The 12,895-nt window shown below is 48.5% G+C and overlaps 1 protein-coding gene across 2 annotated transcripts in view; it reads right to left on the bottom strand.

The window, feature by feature from the left end:
- MAGI3 (membrane associated guanylate kinase, WW and PDZ domain containing 3) overlaps positions 1 to 12,895 on the bottom strand; it is a 68,626-nt gene that overhangs the window by 3,661 nt on the left and 52,070 nt on the right. For both annotated transcript variants that reach the window (XM_074564025.1, XM_074564024.1), the window contains exons 14-20: positions 12,117 to 12,309; positions 10,726 to 10,911; positions 7,027 to 7,212; positions 3,516 to 3,618; positions 3,302 to 3,428; positions 2,645 to 2,788; positions 1,450 to 1,588 (exon numbers count right to left, since the gene is read on the bottom strand). In XM_074564025.1, the coding sequence (XP_074420126.1) occupies positions 1,450 to 1,588; positions 2,645 to 2,788; positions 3,302 to 3,428; positions 3,516 to 3,618; positions 7,027 to 7,212; positions 10,726 to 10,911; positions 12,117 to 12,309 (1,078 nt within the window). The remainder of the gene's footprint in view (positions 1 to 1,449; positions 1,589 to 2,644; positions 2,789 to 3,301; positions 3,429 to 3,515; positions 3,619 to 7,026; positions 7,213 to 10,725; positions 10,912 to 12,116; positions 12,310 to 12,895) is intronic.

Here is a 12,895-nt window from a genome sequence, read left to right as displayed (position 1 = left end):
GAAGGAGGAAGAGAAAAAGCCCAGAACTATATACCAAAATCACAGAGTACAGCAAGCAAGATCTCAATCAGAAACGTACGATTAACAGCAAGACAAGAGGCAACAAAACCCTTCCCCTCTCCCCAGCTGCTGATCTGATCCAAGCTGCTCAAGCTCATCGCAGGCCTGACAGAGGGCTGGACCAGGGGTTCCTTCACACCTGTCTACCATTCTGGTTCTACCTCGGACTCGGGAGATTGCCACGAGCGAGGGGGCCAGGAGCGATTCCAGACAATACGGCGCAGCGCCCGTGGTGCGGGACCAACGCCATTGGCGGCTGCTGCCGTTATGCCAGGCTGGAAGAGCCGTTGGAAAGGACAGAGCTGGAGGTGCCCTCCCGCTGCCAGCCTGTAAATGCTGATTCTACAGAGGACCTCCGCAGCAGCTCATCCGAACACAAGGAGGACTATATTTAACTTTCACCCTTAATGACAAGGTAATTCAGCGAGAGACAAACGCAGCCAGCCAGGAATCCAGCAAGATGGCACAGAGCAGACCCCGCAGTTCACAGATGGGCTGTTTCCGTGCCATGCGCTAATTCACTGACTTTACTGGGCTGTGCAGGTTGGAACAATAAGATGTTAAGGGCCATCTTCCAGCTCCCTGGAGCAAAGAAATGGAGAAAGTTCTGAGCAGATTTTATTCCTTGAGTGGATGCCAGTCACTGCCTGTACATGACTGAACACAACAAGCGCTCTGGCAGTCCAAACTGCGCTTTAAAATGTTCAAAAGATAGACTCGTATTTGGTCACTATTACGGAAAATGTGTTCATCGGAAAAGGTGACCCTACAATTTTTAAGTTTACTAGCAGAACCTTGGTGTCAGCTTCAAGGGTTAAAAGACAAAAACCTGTCCTCAGAGACGTGTTCTTTGCTTTAAAGTGCTGCCACAGCCACAAATTTTTTTGATTTGCAGTTTTGGAGCATTTCCTAAGTCAGACTCAAACCCATCAGTTCTGTGTGCAGCAGCTGAACTCGGAGCTCCCGCAATTATTTGCTTTTCTGTCCTTCCTTTTTTTTTTTTTTTTGCTTCCAAAGTTGTGCTTTCCTGCTGCAGATGCAGAAGTCACACCTTTAAACAACCAGACTCCGGTTGGAGAGCAAAGCTGTCTCTCCCCCTGCTTTCTGAAGTTTTGGCTTTGAAAGTGTTCTGTAACTTCGAAGGCTAAAAACAGTGAAGCAAATATACACATATGCAATAATTTCACACTGTGTAATATTCCTAGGTATTTGTCATGTGTTAATTTTACAAACAATATTCCTTATATTTTAAAATAAATAGGAACACCTGCACCACTGTCAACAAGGGAACTGCTGACTATTTCAGTGCAGAAGCACCGAAGTCTCCTTATCAGCCGGTTCTCCATAGCCTGGGACCCTCGCAACGCAACCGCTCTCGAGCTGACGTACTGTGATCTGGTATCAAGCCGGTCCCTGGTCTCAGCAGCAGTAAAACTTTATTCCCTCCAGCCTGAATCAGCTCAATGGCTCGTGTGTGAGTGATTCCTTGGGTGGGTTCTCCATTGATTTCAACAATTTGGTCACCAACCTGACGAAAAAAGAGCAACCAGGTTAGTTTTTGTGAATCTCTGACACTGTAAACTTATTTTTAATTCAGAAAGAAAAAAACAGAGGCAGATGCTCCTATTTTCACTCTCAAGCTAAAACGCACTCCGCAATAGCAACACCGTTCCGTCGCTGCTGGTCAACACGACGGAACGCCCCGGCGGCTCAGAGCTCTCCCCACAGGCCTCCTGCTCAGCCAGCGCAAGGAAAGATCTCAGGTTCCCTAAACTCATCTGCCGTTGATTTACAGTGATGAGACAGACACGGACACGTGCCCCGGACCACCGTTCGGAGGGAGCGTATGGATCATCGTTTGGCGGGATCGCAGAGCTGGATGCTCTTGTGGCAGAACAGATTTTACGTACGGAAAGGATTTTTTATTCCAGGTAGGAGAGATCACCACTACGCGGTTATCAGTACTAAGGTCTCTGAGGCCAATTAGCAACTTAGAGAGGCCCCAGGCAGGTAATTACAGCTCACATGACCTTTGCAGGTGGCTGGAATAGGGTCACGAAACCTATTTCGTCCTGCACGCATCAGCCAGTGGATGTCACCAATGCATGAAATCAGCGGTTTCAGGAGACCGTCTGGGCTTTGTTAAATGAAGTGTCTCTGCCAAAGGCGGTCACTGGCTGGTTTCTCATCGACAGGACGGGAGGCTCCACGCCACAGACGTGCCTCCCACCACGCTCAGCTGCCATGAACTGGCTGAGAAATTCCTCCTCACCGTTCTAAAGTACAGCCAGAAAATGACACCATTTTCCAGCTGAGGGGGGAGAGACTGAATGACGTGGAAACGGTGAACACCCTCGGACTGGGTGAGCGCAGCCCCTCTGTGCCCGGGCTGCTGGGACGCCCGTGCAGTGCTGGTGGCCCTGCTCTTCCGTGGCCACCGGCTCCAGCCAGGTGCTGACGGGGGGTCACGCTCCCACGGTACACCCCCACGGCGGCGGGCATGCCCCTTGCCCAGTGAGGTGCGAGGAGCCAAGTGTCAAACGGCCAACTTGATCAACAAATTGATTAGAGAAGACAAACTCACATGCACTCTCCCATCTTTGACGGCTGGCCCCTCCTCAGCCAGCCGAAGGATGAACAAGCCCATGTTGTATTCCTTCCCTCCTCGAAGGCTGAATCCAAACCCGCGAGGGCCTCTTTCCAACTCCACTGGGAAACAGCCAGGATTCTGTGTGAGAAGTTGACAAAAAAAAGATGAGGACTAATAGGCAGATTTAAACATATCTTTCTCGAAAAATGCTTCACACATTTCTGTATTTTGAGAAACTCCCAATCCACGATGTAAACTGAATTCATCACAACTCACGGATGACCAGGCATAATGGTTTCATTCTAAGTCTAAACATACACGACACTTCTCCTTCGAAGTTTTAGATATGCATGGAATTTCTCTCAGAAACTTTGTCAAAGGGTCTGTAGTAGCCCCATTGCAAGCATTTCCCGCTTCTTTTATAGTTATAATGAGTATTCAACCATACTAAGCAGATAATAAAATCTAAAACATCGGCAAAAACATTCTGTGAAACACTTAAGTGCATTTTTATACGCAGCTTTTCTACTCGTGTCTGACAGGGAAATGCTTTATTGTTCTGCTTTTGACTGCTCTGTGGCAATGCTGCTGAAGTGTCTCGAGGGAGGAGTATTTTGCCCGTCTCCGCGCGCTCTGGGTGGTTACCCGTACCTGGGGGTGACGGCTACCGGCGACTGAAGCAACGCCAGCATCCGGCTGTGTCAGGTGCTTATGCTCGGGCCAGGACGTCCTGTAACTACTTGAAGCTTCTTTTCCAGCTTCACCTTCTGTAGCTGCCCTACACAGAGGCAAAAGGGCGCGGATGTCACCTCCGCATTAACAATCCCTCTGCTCCGCTCCCTCTGCCCAGCCCAGAGCTCGGTACCTGTCTGCGCCGGGGGGGTTGAGCTGTGCTGGTCCCAGCGGCCGGTGCTGCGGAGCCGGACTCTGCCGGGCCGAGTTTGTTCCCGACGGAGGACCACGGTGTTCTAATAAATTCAAACAAAACCAACAGTCAGAGAGAACTCCCCAAACGCGAAGCTAGCCACACTCTCCACGGGACCACAGTGGCCACGAGCGGTGCCTGCTGTCCCCGAGGGTGCCCCAGGCCGAGCCGTGCTCAGCGCAGACACGAGGCGAAGAGGATTTTCCAAGGTCTAATGCCATAAGCCAGGAAGCCAAGTGCACTTCATTGGTTCCACGGAATAAATTCCCGGGAATCTTATTCTTACCCACACTGCTTTTCCTCAGAAAAATAACACAATTTTAACTGAACCAGAGGTGAAGAGAAGGGTTTTAGATGGTCTGCAAGTTGATAAAGACCAGAAGAGATCAGAGCTAGTCAGATCCATGAGGATGGTTCAGATACTCAATATAATAACATTCTGTAAGATGAAGAACAATGTCCATTTGAGAACACATCCCCTTTTAAAGGCAAGAGAACGAGGATCTGCAGGGGCAATGAGGATTCAGAGGTGAAGACCCCAACGATGGAGGGAAACTGTCATCTCATTTAAGGCACAACAGCGAGTTTGCTACCAGGCAGCTACAGGGAAGGTTACGGACTGGTCCCACAACCACACTGGAGGGACTGGTTCGCTGACAGGTTACCAGCGAGAGTCTTAAACTGTTCTGCCTTCTCCCAAAGGCTAAGTAAAAATTAAACTATAATGACATTTTAGTAAAATCTTTGAAAATAGCTCATCTTCCCTTCCACATAAAATATAGTGATTGTGTACTTTACAATAAATCCAGTGCATTTATGAAAAAAACATGTTTCAGGATACAAAATGTCTCTGTCACTTCAGAGTAACGAGCCATAGGCTATGCAAAACGCTGCCTCTTAGCTAGAACCTGAAACGGCAAGCGGTGGCCCAAGATGAACTTATATGCTGAACTATAAACTAATAAACTCCCTTCTCCTTACAAGGGTTTAAACAAAAAAAATCCCAAGCACCCCAACTAGAGATGTTCCAGTCCTCTGTTCGGTGCATCACATTACTGCGTTTCTCAGTTAAGAACAAACCAACCCCGGTAAAACGTACAAAGTGCTCCAGCATCTAAGGGAAGGAAAACATAATGCATATTATTAGACCGAACTTCTGATGCATGCGAGACCTCTCCAGTCCTTCACAGGACTGCTTGGTGCTATCACTACGACATGCCTTAAAGAGGTTTTTCTTTAGAGACAAAATGTCAACTTTTACTCCTGGTTTATACTCAGAGTTTTAATTTAGAAGCACAGGCAAGAAAAATGCCATCTGTTTGTACAAATTCTCCAGTCCTCTTTTCAGCCTGCTCTCTCTTGTTTCCAGCTAATACATGACAAAAGCTGACAGGCTCCTGCTTTTGTGAAAAATGTTAAAGAATGTCTCCTGGCGCATGAAGCGGAACTCGTTTACCCGTATGAAAAGCAGGGCTCACGCATCTGTGGAAGCCAGGAGGGAGAGGGAAGGGGCACCAGGCAGGACCCTCCTTGCTGGTCTCAGAGGACAGTGCTGGGGACGACGCAACCGCTGCGGGGGTTTCTGCTTTGTGATGCTCAACAGCTTCTGGCAAATGGGCATTCTTCTCTTGGGGGCGGCATCCTGCATCTCTCTGCGGAGCTCAGCTCCCCCCTGCAGCCCCCCCTCGCTCACGCTCACCCCGGGTCTGCTGCTGCGCGGGGGCTGCGCTGGGACCTGACCTGCATTTCTCCCGCTACATTGAGGAGAATTTTAAGGGTGATATATTCCCATTTCCATGGAACACGTTCTGCCTCTCTCCCTCATTGTTGCAAAATTCTCTACATCTGAAACACGCCAACCCCAGCTCCTCTAAGCCACGCGTTTTTTCTGACTGCTCTGTTCAGTCTCGTTTTATCGCCCGCTACCGACTACTTCCCCCCCCTCCCCCCGTTGATTCTCCTCGGATTTTTGTTTTATTTCTACATTTTGGCTCCAAATTTGTCATTGAGGAAGTGGAAAAGGTAGGGTCTTACACAGAGTAAGGTCATGTATAAATAAGGGACAAAAATGTTATATTCAGGAAGTTTCTTTAGAAAACAAAGCTGAGCAAGAGCCCCAGAGAAACAGACCTAACGCAACCGACTCACAGCTCAGCTGCATTACAAACATTGCCCTGGGCAACTGCTTCGAGGCGTGTCCCTTAATCTGCAATGAAGTAGATTTGATAAAAATGAAAATCTTAACAGAAAAATATCAATGTATAGAAGTCTCTCTGCTTCAAGCATTAACAAAAAGGAAAATTAAGTCTTTGAAATTCTGCATTACAGGCTGAGATAGCACGTTAAATATTTGCAATGAATGTGAAATTAGAGAACGATCTGTTGGCTTTAGCTATTTATTATTTAAAAGGTGAAGAAAGCCAACTTTCTGGCACAATAACGATAGCAAGTTTAATTAAACCCACAAACAGCAACCCAGAAAAATGCAGCGGTAAGGAGGGTTGGAAAACAGCTTTTCTCTTCAAACAACTGGATTTTCCATATTTATAGTGAACTTTGTGTGGGAACAATACCATACTGAATGCAGTGTTGCATGGGAGCTTTCCTTAAAACACCCATCTCTCAAGATGGGACTCTGCACTCACTAGTACTCCCCTTGGCTGCTCAGAGGACACGGCAGTTGTGTGTGAAGAACGTGCCCGCAGCCTGGGAGGCTCTGGAGGAAAACCCTCAGCAAGGTGTCCATGGCGGGACGTGACCACTTTTCAAAGGGTACTTTTGGCAGACAGAAGAACTACAGGATCTATCCTGTAGTGTGGCATTAGGCAATTTGTGTATTTTAACATGGCAGGAAGGAAAAATTCAAAGTGCCTAAATGGAGAAGATCTGGAGAGCCGGTGTCCCTGTGTCCCTGCAGCCTTCCAGCCCCCCAGCTCTGCCGGGCAGAGCCGCCCCAGTGGGCTCCTGTGCGTCCAAGAGCACCTCCCTCGGCTGGAACAAAGCTCCTGGCAGCGACCGCGGCAGCAAGAGATGGGCACTGTCTGGGGTGAGAAGATTTTCTCTCCGAGCATCATCCCGCCTTTGCTGCAGCTCCCCCAGGAGGGGTCATTTCTCTTTGGTTGAGGAATACAAGGCCTGGGCAGGACGGATTTCCCTGTGAGCAGCAGTCTCTCTCCCTCACGTGAGAAACCATGAGAATTTCTCTTCCCCTGCATCATGGTGTTAGTACTTTACCTTATTTTTCAGTATAACCACCTCGGCAGCTGTCTCTCTCTGCCCCACCTGCCTTCAGCTCTTCCAGAGCAAACAGCTGAGCTTCACTCTCTTTTCTTTAATTCCCAAAATCTTACAATACTCCACTTTAAGCGAATTAACTTCAGAAGTTACAAACATCAGACCCTGGCAGTGTGGTAGGACCCATGCAGCTGCTGGGGCCCTGCTCCCTCCTTACCTTCCTCAGCCACGACAGTCAGAGTCACCACGTTGCCCGCGTCCTTGATGAGCTGCACGATGCTGTCGTGTGAGAGCTCAACGATGGACTGACCGTTCACCGCCGAGATGCGGTCGCCCACTTTCAGCTTCCCGCACTGGTCAGCTGGGCTTCCATCTATAACTCGCCCGATCTTGTGAGGAATCACTAGAAAATCAAGAACAGGCACAGCAACACAGTTAATATTCACGGCAGATAAGCATCCCCCAGACCCAGAACTGCCCGAGTCACCCCAGAGACTGCTCCTGCTCCGACGGGCGGCACTGCCAGTACAACAAAAGCCTGGAAACAATGACTCCTCAGTAGAGCGAATGGACAGGCCAACACCTTGCAGCACGGCCTGGTCACATACAAGGTGTTGTGCCTAAAGGAAAACACAGGAAGGAAATGGGTCACATCTGCAAAGGGATGAGTCACACCATGTGTCCAGGAGCGCTCTGAAGCCGTTTGTTTTGCTACTCGTAACGCATTGTTTTCCATTTCATGCATGGACCCTGCAGCACCGTGCGGATGCAGAGACAGTTACGGACAACCAGTTTAACAGTCATTAGAAATCTGGATGCAGGGGTTAACTATTCCTCCTTGCAACCAAAAATTAAGCCTTAAATACACTTCAAAAGGAAATCAAACTTCTCCTGCCAGAGACGGACTTGGTAATGCGGTGAGCAGCTCGGCAGCGACCCTCCGCGCAGCGAGGTGTGCTGGACCAGCTCTGCAGGCTCCGTTCCCTGCCCCTGCTCTCCGAGGTGAACCTGCGCCTGTAATAATCATCTTGAATTTCCGCTAGCTCTCCCGCTTGGTTTCCTCAGCTCATCCCATGGTGACACTCTGCTCCGCACACAGACTCCTACAGAGGCCAAAGCAACAGGGCCAGAAAAGACAGAACAGGGAAAAGACGGAATTTCATGAGAAGCAGAAGGAAAGGTGACTGCTTTTCATTACCTTCCCAGAGGTGTGCACCAGAGCAGGACCGAGCAGCGCTGAGAAGGCAGGAGGAGAGAGGGATGCTCCATTCGGCACCGCTTCCCCATGAGAGCACCGACACAGCCCGGCGGCTGCCACGCTCTCCCCACCAAGGGCCCTGCTGGTGCTCGGGGACAGACCCCGTTTCACCGTTTGCTGACCCCAACGCCAGCACTGCAGATGGCACTCGGCAGCCAGCGAGATGCCACTGCCACGGGAGGAGCCTGCCCAAACCCGGGGCAGGAGACAGGCTCGTTGAGCCGCCTGTGTGCTGACGTGGCCTCCACAGAGCAGATCCCCATCACATCAAAGCACATCAGTCAGCATGCTTCCCCATGCGTCTGAAACGGCCTCTCATTCATCTGGATGCCTGAGAGCACGTAAAATTGGCTCCTGTCCTTCCCGAATCTCATCAGGGCTCTTCTGCGAAGGAAGCGCCTCACTGCTCCTTTGTAGCTCATTTCCAAACACCTCTCTGGACCAACCTCAATGTTTCACACACATTCGTCCTGGTACTTCATCTAAACGCCCGTTTGTGTCTCCAAAGCCTGAGGTGGGTTCGATGGGTACCTGCTTTCTGAAGGTGCTGCTCTCCCAAACACGCTTTTCTCTGAGGGATCGGAGAGGTGAGGAACATTATGCGACTGCCAGGATTATCAGCTGCCTTTTCAAAGCCGTGACAGCAAATCTGAAACACTTTCACAGTGTCATCAGCAACCCAAGATTAAAAAGCCATCAAGGATTGTTTTAATGAGCTAGCACAGGCAGAAGTTACTGTGAAGGAACAGACATTGATGCCTTCTAGCATCTACCATGAGTTTAAATTTTAATTACATTTCCCTTAATAGACTGTTTTTTTAAGTATTATATAAACCTAAGAGCCAACTGTGAAGAGAAAAGCACTGCAGGGCTGCAGACTCAATCGCTGATTACTTGTTTTAAAGTATCCTGGCTTTAGAAGCACACAGTAGCTTCATGATAAACCGTGGCACAGGAAAGTTCTGCACAGCACAGCCCATGGATGCACCACTGCCCCTTCTTCCCTGTGTGTTAGAAACAGCCCAGACTTATGTTTCCAGCACTGGAATTAGTTTCAGTTGTAATATCAAGTAAGTAAGGATTTGCAGCACGTTCTCAGACAAAAACGTTGTCTGTAGTGCAGTTATAATAGAATACCAATATATTATAGAATAATTCTGTTTATCATATTTTTTCATAATATCTGACTGACCAGACAACACAACGTCAACCCCCGGTGACTCTGACGCAGGACACGATCATCTGCGCAGCATCACGCACGGAGGGTGACAGCTCGCTCTGACGCTGCCACGGGAACCCGCCAGCAGCTCCGCGGCCAGACTGCTGCCCCTCGCCGTCCCACGGCGCCCCGCACTTCCAGAGCGGCTGGCTTCAACGTTCTTGAAAAGGTACCGTCTGAGCCAAGACTGCATCACACTCTAAATATCTATCATATGAATTCAGCACAATGTTATTTAGAAACAGGGGTTTTTTTCTGCGCTCCTGCTGTTTTTTTATTGTGCAGTAAAATGAAGTGGAAAAACAGAAGAAAGTGTCTGAGGGTCAATAAAAAGAGAGACACGCTTTCAAGCCATCGTTAAGTCTGTCTGGAACCAGCTGAGGAAGTTTCAGGAGGGCGATTTACACTAAGGAACTGAAGCAACTGAATAAGGATTTCGCGAGTTATCCGCACCTTAGTGTCAGTGAACGGAGTTTGTTTGTGGGTGAACGCAGTGAGCTGGCTTGTTTGTCGAGGGCTGACCCAGGTAACCCAAACCTGACGGCCAAAGGCAATGATCTCAGGAAGATGATCCTACTCGCCACCTTGCGATAAGAACACTCAGCAGGCTCTGCCTGGCAGAGGTAGGTAACAGCAGCCATCGGCAGGAGGAATACAAACGCGCTTGACTCCACTGAGCAGACCTGGTCCTGTGCAGGGCGTCAGGGACCTTTCCATGAACTGAGCTGGCCTCCAGGGCTTCCTGCAAGCAGCTCCTCTCCTTCACTGCTGCTCACAGTACTTCTTTTTATTTTTGCTTTTAACCTTGGTTATTTTGCTGTTTATCTTTACAACCATGCCTGAAGCCACGTCCGTATATCAGAACTGATGAACCAGAGCATGCTACTTTTTCATTTTGATGATCTCTCTAGACAAACCCCCTGTCTGACAGTAACAACTTCATTGCTTTCTTTCAAGTGCTGCAGCCCCTACTTTCTCAGATCCTCAAAATAAGAAATTCTACCTGATTAGGTAATATAAAGCCAAGGTTAAAACTATACTTCCCTTACAATGCCTACAAATTAATGCAATGTGAGACTCTACCACACCACAGCCTGACAACTATCCACGTCCTGCAGACTGCCCCGTGACAAGCGCACACACTCCTGTCCATGGGCTGGGAGTACGTGATATACTGTCCCCCTGCTCCCACTTACGTCACAGTTGGGTGAAAAAGAGCATAAACATGAAGCCAGAGAGCCCAAGCTGTCTTGGGTTGGGCTGTGAAAGAGTGTGAGTGAAAGACGACTGTATCTACAGAGAGGGCTGTGCAGGTAACGCCACCACACCACGGAAAGAGAAATCCCGAGGAAGCCACAGCCCCGCTCGCGCTGGCAGCAGCTTTGGTAAACAGCAGGCGGCGAGGCCGGGCAGCGCTGCCACCACAACACGGCACTTACCACCCGGAGGAGGTTTGTTCTTTGAGGTGAGGATGACGAAGCCAAACCCTTCGTTCTCCTTCCGCTGCAGACGGACATCGTAGACCTCTGGGGACTGCTGGTTTGCAAACTCTACCCGATTCAGTCGGGGAGAGCCATTCTGCGTCAAGACAGGCTGCAACTCCTCCTCCTCCGGTTGCTTTTCCCCTTGCAGGTAACAGACAAACAACAAATAAGGAAAAAACCAATACTGCTGTTTTATCAAGCAACTACAGCAAAACTCTACATCTCAGTGCCAGCGTAAGGAAACACTGTCTGCCTGGGAAAGCGAGGGGTGAGTTTATTAACAATACAATTTGGATCAAATAGAAATCAGATGCAGGATAAAGCACTCAAAGGCCCAGAGTCCTCCACAGGTGTGCAGAGTTACGCAAGGAAATCCTGCTGCACGCAGCCGAACAGACTTGGCAGTGAGTACACAGACTTTGTCAGAGTGATCTGATGCCTTTTTATAGTAAAAAGAACATTGTGGCTTTTCTGCATGCTGCAAGTACAAGATCTACGGCAGAGATCCAGCTACAAACTACAACTATTGCTATCTCAACTGAGGAACAACTGTTTGCTTGGAATGATGGAAATTGTTTTTAAGAGGCAGTTTGAAGACTGAAGCCAGGTTTTCTTTTAGGAAACCTACAAAATTTTGGTCCTGAAGAAGCCTATCTATCAGAAGGCATCTTAAAGACATTCAAAACTGATCTTAAAAATACTTTTTCCTTTTACTCGTATGTACTCAGAACGAATGGTTGAATAATGCAACAGAAAAGTAATACTGGTTGCTAATCAGAACAGGTGACCGTAATCAGTTCTCCTGAAGCCCATCCCAGCTCTGCCATTCACACGATCAGCATCGTCGGCTCAAAGACAATCATCTTCTGTACGCTGCCCATCTGGACACTGATGTAAAACTGCAGAATCACAAGATGCTGCCCTGAATCACCCCTGGATTGCATGCACTTATTCTTGCTACACATAGATGCCAAAAGACTTGAGAATACAGCATGTTCTACAGAAAAGATTGTGTTGTTACTCGATTTGCATAGTATTAGTGGCTGTTCTAACTAACATCTGCAAAAGTGTTTGAAGAAAACACCACTGCCATCGTGATTTTCAGAGCTTTACCTGTGTGAGCCGTAAAAGCTAGCAAGCACTAAAGCACCAGCTTATTAAATTCTGCTTTCCTTCACTCCCTCAGAATTATAGCTGACCCCCCCCCGAATCTCGGGCTGCTCAGCTCTAGTACAATAACAGACAAGCTTCAGAGCAGCTTTAGTCGATTTGATTATAAAACTGTAGGTGTTCCTTTAGCCAGACCCGTGTCGTGCAGTACCGTCTCCAGACAGACAGACACGTACCACCGAAGAAGATCTTTCTCCGGACCGTGAGCAGCACCTGACCGTTCCGCGCAGCACTGGTCATTAAGTCCAAAACTTGTTTGTGCGACTTCCCTTTAACAGGGACCCCATCAATACACATCAGCTCATCCGCAGCTCGAAGCCTCCCGTCTTTTTCTGCTGCTCCCAGCGGGATTATGGCTCCAATATAAATCTGTCAGCAGAGCAGAGGCAGGGGGTTTGAACAGCAGAACATGAACTCATCAGAACACGTAATGGTTGGAATCCAGGTGAAACCAGAGAGATGAGCGCGTTTGGGAGTATGCCGTTAAAGACTATCTGACTGTCCAAGTCTAGCAGAAACGCAGCCAGCGAGCGTGATTTGCACAAGCTGACTCAGTGGATACAACTTGGGTGCTCAAAGCGTTCAGTAAATACACTGTTAGGCGGGATTTTAATCCTTATTTCCATGGATTCTGGAAGTATCACCCTCTCTTGAGCATATTTGTCAGTTTGCTAAAAAGACCAACTTTTGACACGAGCATACACTGTGGACTTACTACATACGTATGATTTCCTGGACATTATTGAAACTAAAGCCTCTGTCATTCATTCTACTTATTCTATTATTTTTTTTCCCCAAGACTAGGCCTGAGTGATTGGGGAAGAAGCAAAAGCTTTCAAAACAACTTAGATTTACTTCCGAAAAGCTGCTCAGACAGTTCCATGCTTGAAGGTTTTTCAGTGCACAGCTTTTGGTGATTAGATAACGAAGTTCAAACAGCTGCACTCCCCTTTTG

The sequence above is a fragment of the Larus michahellis genome, chromosome 21, assembly GCF_964199755.1.
Source record: "Larus michahellis chromosome 21, bLarMic1.1, whole genome shotgun sequence".
Taxonomy (NCBI): Eukaryota; Metazoa; Chordata; class Aves; order Charadriiformes; family Laridae; genus Larus; species Larus michahellis.
The sequence above is the reverse complement of the archived record's forward strand: the minus strand, read 5'-3'. Positions and strand labels throughout refer to the sequence as shown.